This window comes from Carassius carassius, chromosome 14 (genome assembly GCF_963082965.1).
Source record: "Carassius carassius chromosome 14, fCarCar2.1, whole genome shotgun sequence".
Lineage (NCBI taxonomy): Eukaryota > Metazoa > Chordata > Actinopteri > Cypriniformes > Cyprinidae > Carassius > Carassius carassius.
Window position 1 is genome coordinate 20122020 of NC_081768.1, and position 21354 is coordinate 20143373.

At 35.2% G+C, this 21354-nt stretch overlaps 1 protein-coding gene across 1 annotated transcript in view; it reads left to right on the top strand.

Moving 5' to 3' along the window:
- Positions 1-19953, top strand: part of ldb3a (LIM domain binding 3a) — a 40231-nt gene extending 20278 nt beyond the window's left edge. The window contains exons 6-17 of the mRNA XM_059566917.1: positions 1378-1581; positions 6856-7022; positions 7134-7170; positions 8285-8380; positions 13500-13658; positions 16020-16076; positions 16587-16726; positions 16811-17171; positions 18128-18308; positions 18403-18523; positions 18614-18729; positions 18816-19953. Of these exons, the coding sequence (XP_059422900.1) occupies positions 1378-1581; positions 6856-7022; positions 7134-7170; positions 8285-8380; positions 13500-13658; positions 16020-16076; positions 16587-16726; positions 16811-17171; positions 18128-18308; positions 18403-18523; positions 18614-18729; positions 18816-18905 (1729 nt within the window). The 3' untranslated portion in view covers positions 18906-19953. The remainder of the gene's footprint in view (positions 1-1377; positions 1582-6855; positions 7023-7133; positions 7171-8284; positions 8381-13499; positions 13659-16019; positions 16077-16586; positions 16727-16810; positions 17172-18127; positions 18309-18402; positions 18524-18613; positions 18730-18815) is intronic.
- The last annotated feature ends 1401 nt before the right edge of the window (positions 19954-21354 follow it).

Consider the following 21354-nt stretch of genomic DNA (forward strand, 5'->3'; position numbering starts at 1 on the left):
TACACTACAATACAGATACAAAAAAATCTTTGGAATATGTATTTATGAGAATCCCAATTGGCACTTTGCTGCAGTGTGTGTTTTAGGAGATTAGAAGTTTGCATGCTGAACTCATGTCTAGTTGAGAATGTGTTTGTCATCATGTTATTGGTCCCAGTTAGGCACTTCTTAGCTAGTATACTCAGTGTTTGGTTGGGAATCAAGAACTGTTTCATATGCTGCATTCACACCATGCCGTAATTACCACATTTACTATATGACAACCTGGGATTATTAGTTGTGATCTGAATTATGTATTTTTGTTGCAGCACTACTAATGGCAAAATGAATCCCTGTGATTTAGTAGACAAAACCACAATGTTAAAAATAACAGACATTATTCAAATGCATGTTAATAGTTTTAGTTTATTCAGTGGGATATTAGATATAGTTACATTAAATAGTATTTTATCTCTTTTATTTCCCTGATTATTCTCAAGACATTAACAATAATCAGTTATAGGAGTTATTAAACACAAGCATTCCAGAATAACTGCTGAACTGTTTTTCTACTGAAGCCCTGCAGTTTTGTTTCTGTTTGATGTTGTGGTGGTCAGGTGGTACAAATTGTAAGAGTTGTAAAGTCAAGTTCTGTGAAGATGTAAATGATTTTTAGTCAGAATCTCATAATTGCTGTAATTCCGACATGCCACGAATGCACCTTTATTCACAGTTGCATGTTAAAGTTTAAAAAAGTTTTTCCAAGAATTGTTGTAGATTAATTAATCATTAAAAATATGTTGTATTTTTCCCCCAAATATTTATTCTTTGAAAGAATCATAAATGGAGCTGTTAAGGAACTGGAATGGGTCTGGGGAATTAGAATTAAATTCTATCTGATTCCCATCTGTGTTTAGTATATTAAGTTGGACTGCTTGCTGTAGTTATACAAGTAAATGTGAGTTTTGTGTGCAGTAGTACGTTTTGCGGTGTGAAGCGTGTTTTTGATGTGTTTTTTCTGCCTTGAAAATTAGACTGAGCCTTTTATTTGTTTATTTACCTATTTAATTATTATCATACTATGGGTTTGTCTCACCTGCAACAACTTCCATCATGATTTTCCATGCTGGTCCAAGCAGGTATAAGCATGCTGCTCTCTAGCAGAACTGGTTGATCAGCATAGTTTTCTGGTGGTTAATCTGATCAAGAAGCTATGTTGAAATACCAGCATCCAAAACACAACATATGCTGGTATTATCAACTGGGTTCTTATCTTTCCCTCCCAATTCACTGTCCACATTCCCTTCATTCCACTCTTTCTGTCTAACCTCCATTTTATCTCTCTTGTCTCTCTTTTACCCATACTCATCCCTTATCACCACTCCCTCGCTCACACAGCACTGAGTACCTGCCCAGCTTCAACCCAATAGCTCTGAAGGACACTGCACTCTCCACCAACAAGCCCATTGAGGTGAAGGGGCCTGGAGGCAAGGCCACCATCATCCATGCACAGTACAACACCCCCATTAGCATGTACTCCCAGGATGCTATTATGGATGCCATTGCTGGCCAGTCCCAGGCCAGGGGTAGTGAGATGTCTGGGTAAGACCTTTCGCACCTAACTGTGTTTTTCTTCCTCTTCCCATGTCCTGCATGACACACGTTTGCCATAATGCCTGTCAAAGCCACGCTTGTCTGGGCCAGCGCTATCTGCTAATGCTCAAGAGGCTAAAGACTCCCCAAGGATGTCTGATCATAGTCTTGATTTAGTCTTTTCCTCAGTTTCACAGCATTGACCTGAGTAATGTAAGTTGCAGGATATGAACATGTTGCCATACGGAAGCAGAAGAAAGGTTTTCAAAGTCTTCGATGTTAGCATATGTCATGTTTCTGTAATTTCTGTAGAGCCAGTTGGATTTTTGTGTGCTTTTCATATGTGAATGATGATGGGAATGCTCAGTTGCACAAGTTAGGGATCATGGTTTATGGGTGAACTACCCTTCAAAGGTTTGGGGTCAGTATTCTTTTTTAAAGACATTTTATTTTTCTGTGTGTGTGTACTATATATATATTTATAGGGTGCTTTTAATTAATCATAATTGACAGTAAAGGCATTTAAACTTACAGAAGATTTCTATTTCTATTATAAGTGCCTCTATTCATCAAAGAATCCTAAATATTAGGCAGCACAACTGTTTTCAATATTGATAATAATAAGAAATGTTTCTTGAGCACCACATTTTTAAATTACAAATGATTATTGAAGGATCTAACGTATTACAAGGGGGTAACGTATTACAAGTAACGTGAGTTACTTAATCAGATTGCTTTTTTCAAGTAACTAGTAAAATAACACATTATTTTTTAATTTACAAAAAAATATCTGAGTTACTTTTTCAAAAAAGTAACGCCAGTTACTTTGTTTTTCCATTTATTGGCTGACTCCTGTCTTCTGTCCCCATATTGAAAGAAATTGGAAATACAGAGGCATTGTTTGCGCTGTGTGAACATGATGTCATTCTAGACTAAATGTGAATGTGCATTAATTCATCCCACTCGCAAAATAAATAAATAAATAAAACAGATTTAGTATTCATCAAAATAAATTAAAACAGTGAAATGCAAACTCAGAATATGACGCGAACCTGCAATAAAACTGTATCTAATCCCATTTTATTAACCAATGTATTTGCTGCTGATCTTTGATGCTCCAGTTCAACCATACTAATAAGCAAAAATGACTTTATATAAACTAAAAATTGTGCTTCATTGTTGTTGTTGTTTTTTACATTTGATATAAATAGAACTTATTATTTAAAAATTAAGCCCTGCTTATATTTAAAAAGTAACGCAAAAGTAAAGTAATGCATTACTAATTAGTTAACGTATTTAATTACTTTTTTTCATGGAGTAACGCAATATTGTAATGCATTACTTTTAAAAGTAACTTTCCCCAACACTGCTTATAACACTGAAGACAATGAAGAGCATTGGCTGATGAAAATTAAGTTTAGCTGTCACAGGAATAAATTATAGTTTAAAATATATTAAAATAGAAATCAGTTATTTTACGTTTTAATTATATTTTACAATTTTACAGTTTTTTATGAGGGGCCGTACAAGACTTAATTCATTCTGGCACTCTCACACACTTACATTCTCCTTTCACATACATATATTCTTGCTTTTACACACTTTCATTCTTTTTACACATGCATACATTTCTACTCTTACACACACATACATTCTCCTTTAATATGCATATATTTTTGCTTTCACACACACATACATTCTCCTTACAAATAAATATATTTTTGCTTTCACACTCATACATTCTCCTTACACATACATATATTTCTTCTCTCACACACATACATTCTCCTTTCACATACATACATACATATACACACATACATATATAGAATGTATGTATGTAAGAGAGAGCGTGTGTATGTATGTGTGAGAGAGTATAGTGGAAACAGAAGGCGTTTAGTTGAAACGGAAGGCGTTTAGTGGAAACGGAAGACAGGTTAGGCGCGATCAGGGTCACCGGTACAGGTCTTGATCAGCATGGCTGAGGCAGATGGGGAAGCCGCAGAAGTATTTCAGCAAGCTCTCTGGGTTTTAAAAGATAAATAAATATTATTATCGTGAAAAGGTTTACATGGCCTCGTCCTTTGAGCGAGTTGTGATTGAGGACACATGAGCTCAGCCTCAGTCGTGTTGCCAGATAGACGGTTTATAAGCGTCCAAGGTTTTTTTTTTTTGTTTGTTTTTTTCATTTAATTTAGGAAGTGAATTAAGTGGGAGGTTGCAAGTTAGGGACAGCGATATCTTTATATTATTTAAATAATTTAAGACTCATTGCGTTTCATTTATTTTTAGATTTTTATTTACTTATTTTTTCAATTGCAGCTCTGCGTGCAGCAATAACTAGTGCTAGACTAGTGTTCTATAAGCGCCACCTGCTGTCAGAGATTGAATTAGCATTTTCATCAGAATCAGAGAGAGCTTTATTGCCAAGTGCCAAACCTTTACACACAGAAAAAATTTCGTCAGGAGCTTCCAGTACATAAAGTACAAACATAGTGCAGACACACATATAATTAAGGAAATAAAACTAATAATAATAAATAGTAATAATAAAATATTCATTCAGCCAATCTGATGTTTTTGTTTTGTGCACTTGCTTCATGTTGGATATATTTTTTGTTTGTTTGTTTGTTTGCTCAAGGTTAGTTTGGCCAGTAGCAGAGCAAAATAAACATTTAAAAAATGTAAAAAAAAAGAAAGAATAAGAACTTAATAAATTGGCAACGACAATGGGAATCGACTCATTTGATTGTAAATTAAATAAAATCCTGCTCAGTGCATCCTTAACTGGAATAGTTAGGCCTACCTGAAAGACCTGAAAAATCATGGTTTATTTCAGTTTTATCTTTGAACAATTGTACCCATTTGTGCAAAATGGTTATTATTTATTACAATACAATGTTACAGTCAACAATGAAAACAATTAGTCTTATTGATTGATTGATTGTGGCAAGTCCTGTGAAAGTTTGCCAGGGCAAGTAAAAAAAATTAAACCACTGGCCGAACCGGACCAGTAGAAAATGTCTTTAGCGTTAAGCCCTGTTAATACGATCAAAATCAGTGTCTTAGAGCTCGTACACAGATCTGTAGAACATGTAGGTTACATAATGATTTGTTAAAAATAAAAACTTAAAATATGTACTTGAAAAGAAAACAGGATGACTTTGAATAGCATAACTGTAAAATTGTGAGGAAGAGCTGATCATGTCTTGCTCATGTATTTCCTGGTCTGAGAGTGACTTCCTGCTTAAACAGAAAGTAATGGATACCAAAAAATGTAGACATATATATATGTAAAAGGAGAATGCATGTGTCTGAAAGCAAAAACAAATGTATGTATGTGAAAGGAGAATGTAAGTGTGTGAGAGTAGAAATATATGTATGTGAAAGGAGAATGTATTTGTGTGAGAGTAGAAATGTATGTGTGTGAAAGGTGAATGTAAAATGTATGTGTGTGAAAGGAGAATGTAAAATGTATGTGTGTGAAAGGAGAATGTAAAATGTATGTGTGTGAAAGGAGAATGTAAAATGTATGTGTGTGAAAGGAGAATGTAAAATGTATGTGTGTGAAAGGTGAATGTAAAATGTATGTATGTGAAAGGAGAATGTAAAATGTATGTGTGTGAAAGGTGAATGTAAAATGTATGTGTGTGAAAGGAGAATGTAAAATGTATGTGTGTGAAAGGAGAATGTAAAATGTATGTGTGTGAAAGGTGAATGTAAAATGTATGTGTGTGAAAGGAGAATGTAAAATGTATGTGTGTGAAAGGAGAATGTAAAATGTATGTGTGTGAAAGGAGAATGTAAAATGTATGTGTGTGAAAGGAGAATGTAAAATGTATGTGTGTGAAAGGTGAATGTAAAATGTATGTGTGTGAAAGGAGAATGTAAAATGTATGTGTGTGAAAGGAGAATGTAAAATGTATGTGTGTGAAAGGTGAATGTAAAATTTATGTGTGTGAATGTGCCAGAATGAATTATGGCTTGTACGGCCCCCCATAGTTTTTACTGTATTTTTTATTAAATATTTGCAACATTGATGAGCATAAGAGACTTTTCTCAAAAACATAAATAATTTGTACTGACTCCAGACCTTTGAATGGCATTGTGTGTTTTAATAGTGTGAGTCGTGTATTTGTGCACTTTTTCTCCTGTATATCCATGTATTTTAGCAGTGATCTACATATTTATATTGTTTGTTGGTGCCAGTATTCTGATGCCCTGTGGTTTTTTTATATGGTTTGAAATCATGAAAATGAGAGCTCAGGCCTTCGGTCTCGTGTCAGAAGCTACTCTCTAATGCATAACATAGAAGCTTTATCTAATTTTCCCTCTCTCACCCCATTGCCAACCATCCATCACTTCATCTATCCATCACACTCTACATCACGTACCCTGTCCCCACCCTACCTGTGTCCGATCGCAATGACCCTGCCTGGCAGCAATGAAACTGACTCTCCGCTATCGTAAGTAGCCTGATCCATCTGTTTGATATGAGCAGTCTCTTTTCGTCTCTCCCCTTCCGCATCGCATGCTTGATCACCATATTATGCAGTTCTCTCTCATCTCACCCTCTAACCTCCCTTTGATCGATCTTGAGCATCTGGAGTTCTGAAATGCACCTGGTTTTCATGAGCTGAGACTGTCCGGTGACTTTTGAAATAGTTGTTATCTTGTCTTTTTATTTATCCGAATGCAACGATGACCTCACATACTACGCCTCTTTTTACTCCTCTCAGACTGCGCCTTTAACTTCCCTTCAGATTTTATTCTGAAACCCTTAATATTGCTGCTAGTTGATTTTATGAGTGTTTGGTGGAAACGTGTGTAAATGCAGAAGGAGGGTCTGCTAATGTGGAAACAGAAAACCAGTCCGTGATAAAGTTTTAGATGTCAACAAACAGATTTCTGAATGCTCTGCTCTGTCATTCTTCTGGGTAAGAGATAAAATGTGTCTAAAATGTGCTGTCATACTGCATTTGGTAGTGAAAAGCAAGCTTCTGGCTACAATGCCCATGCTTTTTTTTATAGCACTTTTATAGTAATATTCATTGATTTATGTAAAATAATCAAAGTTAACAAACATGTGTTATCTATACACTGTAAATTAGTTCAAATGGATGCATTTAATGTACATCCCAGTTCATTATCTATGGAGTTTTAACTTAAGACAACCAAAATGTTTTTGATGTCGTTAAACATGAAAATATCCTTGCTAACATCCTGGCCATGCTGATAGGAAAGTGTGTGTTTTTACGCGAGCGGCTCTTTCTGTGGTTGCAGTAATCTGCCAGTTAAAGAGCGTGTTATAGACAGTGCTTCCCCAGTGTATCAGGCCGTCATCCCCAGTGAAACCAATGAACTAGGGCCAGCTGATTGGGCCAAAAGAGCCGCCCAGCTGCAGTCCAAGTCCTTCCGTGTCCTCGCCCACATTACTGGAACGGAATACAGTAAGTCAGCCTGCATGGTTTTGTCCATTTGCTCTTCTTTTGATATAGATTTTGACTTCAAGTGTAGAGTCTGACATGTTCTCTCTTTGTCTTTTCTCTTCTCCTTTGCAGTGCAAGACCCTGATGAGGAAGCTCTGAGAAGGTCAAGGTAGGCATCTAGTAGCAGGATCTGGTGGCCACATACTGTACTTGACCTGTGCTGAAATCCAGCCCTCTGCCTCTTAAACCTTGAAAGGCTGATCAACCCACAGACCCTCACAATCAGAAACTACTCTCTGTGCTGAACTTGATTCACACTTATTAGATGCATCAGACTAGTACAGCTTGGATGTATTCATAGTAGTCTGCATCAGGGGTGTAGTACAGAGAATTAGAATTTTACTTGTTAAAGAAATTGTTATTTGGTAATGTTGGGTATTGAAATATCAAAATATTTATCTGAAATATTCAAATATTTATACTTGCTATGCTTATTAAACCAGAGTTTTCCCATTTAGTTGTACCTAAAAAGAAGTAAACATTTAGAATTAAACGTTGCATTACAAACTGTTTGCTAACCATGTGTTTGTAAACCTATATGCAATTTTTCAAATTGGATGGGCAAAATAGCATAACATAAAAATCTGGTTACTTGACAGGAAGGGTTTTGACATTACTATCCATAAAACCCTTGAGCAAATAAACAGGAATTACGTATTGCAAAACCAGACGTTCATCCACCTAGAAACGTAATCCACGCCAAAAGAGCAACGAACATTTTTACTACATAGTGTAGTAAAAATAAAATGAGTAGCAAGGTAGAATAGCATTCATGATCACAATTATTAAAGTTATGATATGCATTCTGAGATGTGAAGATCTTTGCTAAATTATTTATAAAGAGTATAATTAAGTAGTATAAAATTCCAAATTCAGAAATGACTACTTCTTAATGTTATTACTACATTAGAAATGACTTACAGTTATTACAGTTACACACTGTACTGTTGTACTTTACACCCCTGGTCTGTGGTTTTTACATCAAGCAAATACATGCCACAATACTGCCACAATTCATGCAGAATGTGACCTCTGGCATTTAGTTAAATGTGAAACGTGGGTACTTGAACGTTTTACCTCAAGGCAGCCATGCATATTTGTATAGCCTTACACATCTTGGACAGGGGAGTCAATGTCATATTCCCTAACCCATTTTTCCACCCTCTCTTTTCTCTTTTTTTCCCCTTCCCCTTTTGTCTTGTATATATGTGTTGATGTTACAGAGAAATGTTTGAATCTGAAGCCAAAGGCCCTCGTTTTGCTAAACTGAAAAACTGGCACCATGGCCTGTCGGCACAGATACTTAATGTGCCTCAGTAAAGCACCCCAAGATAGAGAGAGCTAGAAAGGTGGCATAGACAGACTGCAGTACTGCTGTAACAGGAAAGTCAAAGCATGTGAGAGGAAAGCAGAAAGAATGAAGATGAATGTCAGTTATGTTGTTTGGCTCATCACTAAAGTTTCAAGCTAGTTGTTCACTCTATAGTATAGATTTTGGAATTGTTGATGAGAGTGTCGCCACCATTTAAATCCTCTCGTGTATTGGATTGTGTGTTTACATATTGATGGTTGTTGAGAACATCACTGCATCTGTGCACAAGTCTTTCAAATCCATCAAATAAAAGAAATATGATGAATTAATCATGTGGAAAGGCTTTTTGGCATTGGGATTTGTTTGGGTGTGAGAGTCTGCATGGGTTCAAAAGATGTATGTCTACAGAAAGGAATTGAACTTTGTATCAAATAGTGGTTTTAATGTTAATCTTTAGATATATAGCCTATAACCTGATAAATTTTTCCTTAAAATAGCAAGGTTGGATGTACTGGTTCTTAATAAATTTCATAATGCCATAAATTCACAAGGGGGCCAAGGTCTTGGCAAATTAAGGGTTGCTTAAAAATATTTATTTAAATGATTTAAAACTATTTTTAAATACATTTGAGCATGTTGGACAATGGGGTGCCTTGAAGAGCCAATAAAGTTGAGAACCAGTGTATTAGATCATTTGTTATTTCTCCTTCGCAGTGGCAGGTTTGTTAAGGTTAGCACATGTTGAAATCGATTGCACATGCAGTCAGTTTTATTCCAGAAGTCATTTCTTATCTGTTGAAAAGTAAACCTGACACACGGTAAAAGATATTTGCTTTAGAACAAACTTCAAATCACCAACACTATTATCCCTTTGAAGATTTTTTTTTTCTTTGAACAGATATTTCTTTCTTAAGCCTGTGGTTATATATTAGACTGCCTGGGGGTTTCATGCGATAAGGATGTTGATCTGTCTGTCAGCTGTCTAACTATCACAGTACTTTGCATGTGGCACTGATCCAGGATGAGACTGGAATAATGTTGAAAGATCACTATTTTAGAATGTAAAAGTTTTACTTTGAGAAAATCCAGGGAGTGTAAAGTTTATTTGTGTAGGAACCTTTAGTTAGATGAGTGGTTGCTGAAGGGACAAGCTCTGTGTCCAGAGGATGAGCGAAGGCGTGTGAAACCATCAGAACTTCAAGCGATTGAGCAAGATGGAAGTCAATGAGTAGAGAGAGTCACTAAACCAGGACTTTTCCTCCAGGTAATTCTGCCTGTCTGGTTGTCTCATAGGGAAATGGTGTTAGCTCTGCTTTGGGCTGGTTTGCGCTATATTTTTATTAATAGTATAGAATTATGCCTCTGCTAACTGTGTCTTTCTCTCATACCATCTCACTACTGGTTTAATTCAGTTGTGAGCCTCCCACTTGCATGCAGTGCATGCTGGGAAGACTGTGTGACTGCACTGGAGTGCTTGTGGCCCTGGGTGGCTGGCCCCTCCCTCACTCTTCATCCTTGTCATATTTATTCAGATCTCTGCCTTCATGTACATCTGAACACGTCATGCTAGGTTGACATAATGTTGCATCGGTCAGCTCTTTTGTATGTCATGCTGTCTATTCCTTTAAATTTTCAGTCTTCAATTTTTCATCAGACACTTCTCATTTGACTGAAACAAAACAATTATTTCATTGCACATCACTGCAGTGCTGTTTCCTGCTGTCTGTTAAGTTGTGTGTTTGTTTTGCTCAATCAGACAATAATTTTGTTTTCAGTAGGTCTTTTCAAATTGGCACTTTATTGGTTATGCTTTTTTCTTTTTTTTTTTTTGGTTCTTCTAATTGCAGTGTTATTATTATATGTGACCCTGGAGTACAAAACCAGTCATAAGGGTCAATTTTCCTAAAATAAGATTTATACATCATCTGAAAGATGAATAAATAAGCTGTCCATTGATGTATGGTTTGTTAGGATAGGACAATATTTGTCTGAGATACAACTATTTGAAATCTGGAATGTAAGGGTGCAAAAAAATCAAAATATTGAGAAAATCGCCCGAATGAAGTTCTTAGCACTTCATATTACTAATCAATATTTATAGTAGGAAATTTACAAAATACCTTCATGGAACATTATCTTTACCTAATATCCGAATGATTTTTGGGGATAAAATAAAAATCAGTAATTTTGATCCATACAGTGTATTTTTGGCTATTGCAAAAAATATACCCCAGCGACTTAAGACTGGTTTTGTGGTCCAGGGTCACATATATTGATTTTATTTTTAATTGTAGTATTTCGACTTTTTTTTTTTTTTTTTTTTTAGTTTCTAATTTTCATTTCCAAGGATTTTTTTTTTTTTTTTTAGTATGTTATGGTAAATTTTAATTTACTTTACCTTTTTAAGTTGTTTAAGTTTATATTACTTTCAGTTGGTCACAAAACAATGATTTTGGTGTTTTGTGACAAATTTCTTTTTTTCCACCATGCTGTTATCTTGTCTGTAGCGCCAGATGTGGCAGCTCTGTATCTGTTGAATGTTCACTGTTGTGTTGTTTGCACTAGTTTTTTAATCTTCTTATGCCGTTACAATCATTCAGTGTGAATTACAGCTTCAGCATTAAAGCTACAACCTTTTCCACTAATGTATCTATTTAATAATAGATACTCTCTACCCTTATTAAAAAGCATTTCCAGAATTCTTATCATAATATTAATTTATTAGTTTGGTGTTTTTAACCCATCATTTTAAAGGTTGTTTTCTGTCATGCATGATTGTATGTATAGATAAATGAAGCCAAATGGGCATTTATTAAAAGCATTCAAAGAAACACACCAAGTCTTTCCATAACATAGTCTTATGTATTCCTGTAGGCTATTTCATGTTAGATTTCTTTAACAAAGGGACGTAATACTTCCCTCAAAACAGTTATACATTTTTTGGAAACAAATGCTCAATAGTTAATATTGCATGGGTTGGAAAACAGAACCTATCCAACATTCAAAGCATTACAAGTCCCTACAATGTCTCTTGTGTGTGGTTGTTATCATTGCATGAATATTTCATATTCCATTCAATATTCATTTAGTTTTTCTTTGCAACCCTCTACTATGCCAATTTCGTTTGCTAATGTGCATGTAAAGAGAGGAACAGTGATAGTCTACATGTTAGGCTGCTTTTCATGAGACAGTGTTGCACTAACCCGCTTTAGGATGAGAACACACTTTCCCTATGTCCAAACTATGTGTCAAGTGTATAATGCCAGCAGGTGGCACTGCAGTATTGTCTGAATTACCCTCTGCCTGTCTTGACTCTCTTTGCTCTCTGGTCCTCTTCCTTAAAATAGTGTTTAGTTTAGTTTATTATTTAGTCAATAACGACCCCTCCTTCGGATGGCATTGTCTGCTTCTGTGATCTGTATTTCATTGTTCTCTGAAGCTGTGCTAAGAGATACAAGATTTTGCTAATATAACTAAAAGTGCCACAGTTTGGCAGCATAGTTAGTTGATGAATACAATGTTTCAGAACATTATGACCTATTTAATGTTTGTTTGTGTGTGTGTGTGTGTGTGTGTGTGTGTGTGTGTGTGTGTGTGTGTGTGTGTGTGTGTGTGTGTGTGTGTGTGTGTGTGTGTGTAAGAGAGAGACTAAAGAGTCATGTAATCAGTGATGTAAACATAATTTCTTAAGTTATCATTTTTGTTAGTTTGTAGACTCTCTCTAATTCAGTCTCTCACAGCTTGCAATAAATGCTAATGTGTGTGTATGCTTTCTGCCACCACACACCTTTCCCAAAGCCCCTCCAATACACACAAATTCTCTTCTTACATTATAAAAAAGAACACAGATGGATTAAATACGCATACAAGTTCACCACAGAAAGTGTTTAAATCTTCATGAAGGCTTCATTAATGTCTGCAACCAACATTTACAGACCTTTCTCTCTGTTCCATCACCGAAGCTCAATATGATCCACAGAATGACATTAAAGCTGAAGCGTGTCATTTCTGAGCGAGTAACATCACAAATTAAAATTGCAAACAGAACTGTTTTTATATAGATTTCCATAATTTCCCCAATTTCTTTTATAGGTCAGGCAAACAGATACCAATCTAAAAAATCATACATTTTCTGTATCAAATCACTACTTTGTAAAATAGTTGCATTTTCTCATAAAAGGCCAATGTTGCTGCGATGGATTGCTGGTAAACATAGGGTTAATCAACAGGAAAACCAACAAAAAGTTCACTTCACTTATAGATGTTTATGCATATTAACATAGGATAAATAAAGTAAAATAATGAGACACTTCAGTTTTAAATATCCTCTTTATTTTATATTTTATATCTCACTCCTCCCTATGGGATTTTTCTACATAAAATGAGACAGGAAGAGAGAGAGATGGTCAGGAAGAATGGTTGTGGAGTGTGTGAAGGGGGTCAGCCATCGGTCCACCACCAGGCCTAATGCTGCTAGGTGCCTGCCTTTTATCTTCTCTCTCCTGCCTGGGCGGCTCCAACACCATCTGTTTTCATCATTTGATTGCGTTTGATTATGTACAGGGATAGCTAAATGATTCAAATGAAAGAAATGTCAATTTGTGAATAATGCTCTTTTCTTTGCTTGGATCACAGGGGAGTACTATTTAACTCTAATCTACTGCTCTCTAACCACTGAATTGTGTTTTATGGACACACTAAGATGGTTTACGTAACCTTTATACCCTGCGTCACTGAGGTCCTGCCATATGCAGTTCATTGCAACTGTTTAAGCACACGATTGATTGTAACCATTATGTCTAATTAATTTAATTCGTGCAAGAATAGCACTTATAGTTGTCTCAGCTGCTGAGACACAACTGCTTTCAGAGTAAAAATACAGCCCGGTCTTCCTTGACAGCTCAAGCAGTAACTCATACCAATTCAATAGTTCATAGTCTTAAAGTTTTTACAATCCTTCAATGACAAAATGGATACGTTTAATAAGTAGCAAAATGAGAAGAAACTAATTAACATTTCCTTCCCCCAAGATGGACATCCTTGCATTGTGCTCAGAAATGCTGTAAGCATGAGAATGAAAACTGACATCAGTTTCTGATATTACTGCAACCTAACCTTGTATCTAGTACTCCTGCTGAGCATGCTCCGGTTTCCACCAGTATTGCACCTGTGTGTCCGCCTACTATCTCTGCTTCACCCAATGAGCTCCTTTCGGGGCCGGAGATAGCCAATCAGGCACCCGAGCCTGATGCGGGGCAGAATCCTGAGCAAACCATGGTAACCAGGTAAAGTTGCATGTGATGCATTTTGTGCTTGCTTTACCTTTACTTGGTTTATTGTATTCCCCACTGGTATGTATGTGTATATATGTATATGTATATGCATTGCAAAAGTAATTAAAAATTGCAAAATTGGTGTTTGTAAGATTTTTTTTTTTTTTTTGAAAGAAATTCATACTTCTATTCAGCAAGGATGCATTAAATCGACCAAAAGTGACAGTAAAGACAGTTATAATGTTACATAAGATATTCTATTTAAAGGTATCCTGGGAAAACACATTTGTTTCCACTAAAAAATATAAAGCACACCACAACTGTTTTCAATATTGATCATAATGAGAAATGTTTCCTGAGCAACAAATCAACATATGAGAAGGATTTCTGAGGGATCATGTGACTCTGAAGACTGGAGTAATGGTTGCTATAAATTCAGCTTTACCAACACTGGAGTAAATGACATTTTAAAATGTATTCAAATTGGAAACAGTTATTTTAAATTGTAATAATATTTCACAATATTGTTGTTTTACTGTGTTTATGTCCAAATAAATGCAGCCTTGTTGAGCATAAGGGACTTCTTTCAAAAACATTTAAAAATCCTACCGACCTCAAACTTTCATTGTGTTATTTTATTTGTTATAAGTTGTTTTTTATTGTTAGTTTGTTTGAGGGTATTTATTCCTAATTTTACTTCATGAAACCAAAAAAGAACATGGTTTAAAATTTGATTACTTCCAGGTTGTTTGTTAGGTTGTGTGTAGGACATAGTAAGGAGTTATTTCAATTTTAATTGACTTCTGTTAGTGGAGACACGTGATAGATGTTGTAGAAAATTAACTATTTCTATTAGTTTTGAACCTAACATTTGAGAGATTGTAGGACAAGAGAAATTATTAGTACAAAGAGACTTCATTGATCCTGGAGACTCAACGCAAAGCCAATCCCATAATCCTATTAATGTTATAATCAATGACTTTAATCCTCTAATATGATCTTCTTTGTCTTAACCCAATTTCTTGTTGCAGCTGCTGTTTCATTTGCTACAGCTTATTCCTACTAATACTCTTCCCCCAAAGGAAACTAGAAACTCATGTTTGATTGAGTACATGTCGTCATTGCCAGGATGACTGTATGTTTTGGCCTTCTGCTTTTATGAGTGGTGTCTCTTTATCATCACATTGTTTGAACACAAGGACTTGACCCAAATAAAACCTCGCAAGACATCCATGAACTACTTTTTAAGCTTAAGATCACCGTAAGCACTTATATGTACCATGTTCTTGTGTTACACTAACAATAACAGCAGGAACGGGTGTTTATGAAAGCAGAGATAAAGTGACTTAATACATTTCCTCTGGGGGGTTGAACATTAATTTTCTGACATGTTTTTTGTTTTAATGAGGTACTATGTCAGTACTACTACACCTGATGCTGTTATGTGACCCTAAACTCCCAGTCGAGTCTCAGATCTCAAAGTTAGCCTTATTTTAAATAAATCTATTTCAGTTTCTTATATGTAAATGTTCTTATTTAATATGTATTATTTCTAGAGATTTAATTTGATCTTTTATACCAAATCCATTTTTGAGACTTACGTGTAAGTTGTCATATCTGGGCATTGAAACACATATCCCAAGGGCATTAATCAACCCATTTTCATATTTCTTAAGTTTGTTTTTGAGACATGGCAAAAACTCTTTGCATGTATCCGTTGCTTACACTGACACAGAAGTCTGTTAAGCTTATTGCATCGAGACTGGAGTGAACTTCATATTTATACAAATAATCATATAAATAACCAAGTTTCCATCTACTTATTAGAAACCGCAGTTGTATTTTTATTAATTCAGATTTAGTTGACTATCTTTCATTTGTCTCCTACTACAGGAAGTGATTGGGTCAGCAGGTGACTCCGTTAGCCCTGAAATATATGAATCTTGTGTTAAATTAGGTCTTTTTTACTAGCTATTGAAATACAGTTTTTGGAACATGGTGGTTGGGTTTTGAACGCATATGCTTGTTTTCTGTTTTGTGTGTGTCTGCATGTTTTTTTGCTTGTAAAATTTGTTCATGGTCTATTTATTGCCATGTTCACTCATATTGTACAGTACTGGTAGTGTACTGTAGATGTATTCAGACAAAACAAACACAATACATATAATGAGTTACTTTATATTCAGTTAATTTCCATATGTATTTTGATTTGGAAAACTAAAATATCTGATCCTGTTTGTATTTTTTTTTTTATAGACCATTTTTGGATGAGTTTGGCAGTCATACAGATATGAGTGCACATGACCTCTCTCTGGTTCAATCTAGGCATGATACGTTTGACTGTCCATCATTTTTGTCTCTGTTACATTATAGCTTCAACTTGCAGACCTCTATGGGTTACAGTTCCCAGTATAAAACCTCCGTCTCCAGGTACTGCTGTGGTCCTAGGAAAAGCTTATGACAACTTACTGGATAATGTGCCATGTGGTGTTTAATTCTTGTTGCCCTTTCTGCATGTTTACACTTGCAACTTTATAGTGACAGATGTGCAAAACTATTATTTTTGCACACGTTTCTCTGTGAATTTCTGTTTAGAGATATATACCACATTTTAAACTTAAAATGCAGTTACATAGGCAAAATATGGGCATCAATGGGTTAAGTCTTGTAAAATGTGTTGTAGCTCTTAATAAAACATCAATAACTAATACATATTACAATAATAATTAATAAAAAATGTATGTATACCTTTAGCTAAAAACAGATGAACAAGTCATCGGTTCGATTGCCAGGATGGATGCAGTGGCTTTAGATGAAAGCATCTGCCAAAAGTGTACTGTTTTAGATTGATCAGGAAAAGTTTAAGTAGTTTGGATAAGCAGAAAAGAGGAGTAGCTTCTTATTTAAACTGAAAATGAAGTGTGGTCTGTTCTTCTGTAGTTCTTACTCCCAGCTCCCACCTATGCAGCAGCCACCACCACCCATGCAGCACAGCTCCATCCAGATCCCCGTAGGTGCACCTCCACCTAAAGTGGTCAGCACTGCCACCATTGTGCCTGCAGCCTACTCAGCTGCCCCAGGTAGCCATTGCACATATGTGAAATAATTCAGTGTATGTGAGTGTTCATCTCTGTATGCAATACTAATTCATGGGCATCTTTAAGCACCAGCTCCTCCAATGGTTCACAAGCCTGCTCCACCTCCACCTGCTCCTGCCGCAGCTCCAGCATCTTCTTCCAACAGGCCTCCTTGGGTTACTGATGAGAACTTTGCCCATAAATTTGACCCTAGCAAACCCACAACCACCACAAACATCAGAGTGCAGCCTCTTCCCCAGGCGGCCCCACCACCACCGACCTACATCCCCAACCCCGTCCCTGCTCCCGCTCCCGCTCCTGCTGCACCCAGCCCTGCATTCAACCCCGCCCCCTTCCCACCTGTGGCTCGTGGAGTTGCTCAGAGGGCAGAGCGGTTTGCAGCCAGCAACAGAACACCTCTGTGTGGTGCCTGCAACAGCATCATCAGGTATGATAACACTTGTGCAACATTCACCCATCTTAAATCACAAGACCTCTTGTAATATATGTGTTTTGATTCAACGTCCCATACCTTCCAACTTTGGCCACTTTCAGGTCCCAGAGGTTGATTTATATATATAAAAAAAAAATAAAAACATTAACCATGCCTTCTTTGTGCTACTTTTAAATTGGTGTAATTAAAATGGTTAAAAACCATTTTCATTAACTGAAATATAGCTGAAATCAAATTAAATAAATATTAAATAAACTTTGATTTATTTAAAAATTGTTCAACTAAAGCTCAAATAAAATATATATGTAATATATATATATATATTTAAATATAAATGCTATATATGCAATATAAAAAATAACAACAAAAAAATGCCAAAAGAACTAATAAAAGGCCAAAAATACTTAAACTTAAAATAAAACAAAATGAAATTTGAAGCTAATTAAATATATTAATAAATACAATAATAGTGTATAAATAATACTAAAATAAAAATGTATTTTTTTAAATAGATTTTTTACCTTAAATATTCAATTATTTTACAGCATCCTCTGAGGAGTAATGACTTAACTTTAAAAAAAAAAATAATAATAATTTTAATTTTAATTTAATGATTTACCGTATGTGACAGGCAGTGACACAGAAATATAATTGTCTGTGATATTTTAGTGAAATTTACCTTTATTTTTGTTCATACATTTGTTTATTTTATTCATCTCATATTACGTCAATCTCTTTTTTTTGTTGACACTTTTGTCTCCTTTCTATAAAAGCATTAACTTGTGAAAAACTAAATGGAAAAACCCATGTAAAATATTTTTATATTTTGTTTATTTCACTTGTGTTTAGATTACCCTAGTTTTAATGATTTAATAATATTATAATAGATTAGTCTTTTTTCAAAACAATTTGTCTATGAGTTTTTTAATCAGTGTTTCTTGACTCCTCAGGGGACCATTCCTGGTGGCACTGGGTCGGTCCTGGCATCCAGAGGAGTTCAACTGCCATTATTGCCACACGTCTCTGGCTGATGTCAGCTTTGTGGAGGAGCAGAATAATGTTTACTGTGAAAACTGCTATGGAGAGTTCTTTGCACCTACATGTGCCCGCTGCAACACCAAGATCATGGGAGTATGTTGAAAACATATTACTCGCATGCGCAGACATGACTGTAAACACACTTCACATATACTGACATTTCATCTGCTCAACATCTGCTCAACAGGAAGTGATGCATGCACTGCGGCAGACCTGGCACACCACTTGCTTTGTGTGCGCAGCTTGTGGAAAGCCTTTTGGAAACAGCCTCTTCCATATGGAGGATGGTGAGCCGTATTGTGAGAAAGGTATGGGAGCCACCAGCTATGGCGGACACATTTTTATGTTTACAAGTTTGGTGTATGCAGACAGTTTTCATGACATGTTTCTGTCACCAGATTATATTGCACTCTTCAGCACAAAGTGCCATGGCTGTGACTTCCCAGTTGAGGCAGGAGACAAATTTATTGAAGCTCTTGGCCACACATGGCATGATACCTGCTTTGTTTGTGCGGTAAGTTCAAAATCAGTTCGTTAAAGCACTTGCCCATATGGTTTATTAATAATTCAGCACTGAGCTTGTATTATTCCGACATACAGGTGTGCCATGTGAACCTGGAAGGACAACCTTTCTACTCCAAGAAGGACAAGCCCTTATGCAAGAAGCATGCACATGCCATCAATGTGTAGATGCTTCAACGCTGCATTAAAAAAGCTGTCAGTGAAGGAACTAAATGCAATTAATACATTTGCATGTGTGGTTTATGGCAAAGACATCAGTGCCTATCCAAATTACAAAAACTAATATAAAAGTCATAGAGTATAATAAATAGCATATTAGTCAGAGGATGAAACTAGACATTTTGACACGTTTAGGTCTTTCTTTGTCTTTATTACAACCCTAATACATTTGCATACATGCACTTGTTTGTCTGATACAGTAATTTAAGAGAAATAACATTTTCACTTTTTTTTTTTTTTTTGGTTTGGTGATTTTATTCAACATACAATGTTTGTGATATTAGTGACTAAAACCTTCATTTGAAAGATATTAATATTATACATGAATGTCGAAGATCGAAACAGCCTGAAAAAGTCGATGCATGTTATCACGCCTTAAAATTTAACGTACACTTAAATGTGTTTTTATTCCATTGCTGTTTGTTTTCTTGAACAATAATGAGGCCTATAGATCCCTGACTTGCTTATCAATCATAAAAGGATATTAAATAGATTGAGACTTTGTGGGTCGTTTTACAGTCTTTTCAATACTCAATGGGTGTGTTAAGTGTTACTAATCTTGTTCATTTGTGCTTGTAGTGTGTGGGAAAGCAAGTGAGCTAATTCAGGCATATGTGATGTCAATATTAGCATTATGTGTCATATTTTTATCAACTCATTTTAAGAATGTGAGCAGCACATCTGAAAAGGTAACAGAATTTATTTTAATTTATTAATTGTTGCCTCACTGTTTATGCAAGACTTAGTACGTTGTAATAATGTCCAGCTCTCAAGGAGTATTTCTTTTTCCTTTCAGTTATTCATGTTTTGCCTTGTCACCATGATATTTGATTTTTTTTTTGTTATTTATTGTGCGCTAATCCTCAATATTTACAAAATCTTTTCAAAAGGTGTACTGTATTTGCATGGATAATTTACTTGTTTTCTTTGCCAAGAAGGAGGGATTCGTTTTTTTATTTAATAAATACTTTAATAAACAAGACAGAGGCACACACAGGATGCAAGTTGTATTGTTAATATGTAACAAATGGGGTACTTGAGATGTTTTTTTCTCTGTGGGTATATGCTATTATACTAGTGGCTATTAAAGAACATCACGGTTAAATTCTGAGATTTTAATTCTAGACACTCATGTTTTCCTATGTGATATTGATATTTTATGCATACAATTCACTTAAAAATAACTTTTATTTAGACATACTTTATAAATGTGTCCTTGATTTATATATTTTCACTTCCATATATTGAAGTTAATGTAACCTGCCACATCAGCTGATGTGTTCTTATGGCTATACTTTTGATTTGGGCTTTTATTTGTTTGTTTTGAATATTACTAACAATGGGTTAGCATGTCATAACTGCCTCTCTTAAATAATAATAAATTGTTAGCTTCCTTTTTTTTTTTTTTTCTTTTTTTTTTACACAAGATTAGTAAGTTACTTAAAATTACATTAATATCAGTGCTGGGCCCAGAAGTGGGAATGTTCTATCTTTTTAGCATTTTTCAAAAACTGTATTTGATGTAATTTAATGCTATTGAATGTACTTTGAATGAATGTTTGTCATCTGCTGTATTGTGTAGTTCACCTGGGAATTACAGAGACAAAGGATTGATCCATAATTACATAAAGTGGCCGATACTTCAATAATACAATAAAGAACCATATGTGTTATGTGACATTCATTTGGTATATGTTAACAAGTGTCTTTAATGCAGTCCTCTTCTTGGTCTAAAGAAGAAGACGACTTCTTTATGTAATGATAGTTTAAACTGAGATGTAGCGCTACAGTACAATATTATAGATCTACTTTATGAGTTAGGCTATGTGTTGTTGTTTTTTTCAAGTTAAAAGGAAAAACTAACTAGTGCTACTAATAGTGTTCTCTGTCTTTGTATTTGAAATGATATTTTATTTTGTGTTTGAATAATCTTTAATTTAAATCGAAATGATCATGACATGTTCCACACAGTCTAATGAAATGTTTCAAATTTGTTTTAAAGAATGCATGCATACAAAAAGATTGCTGATTGAGGCTAAGTATAATGCTTATCATTCATTCAAAATCAATGACATAACAAATAATCTTTCACTATTTAATTATGATGCATATAGGGCAGTGAGGATTAAAAAAAATTTAATTCATTTTTTGCCTATGCGGTTATTTTTACATAAAAAGGTGTCACTCAAAAAAGTTATCTTAACTGTGATGTTGTTTTGAAATTCATTTTTGTATTTAATAGTATGATTTGTATAAGCATCAAAGTGACAGATGAATGTTCTATGTAGCACTAATGCGTTGAGATCGAACTCCCGTTTAGTTGAGGCCGTGCATGTTCCGCGCTCGTCGGCAGGGGGCACTGTGGAGTCGCGTCCGCGGTCAGTGTAGTGCAGTAAGT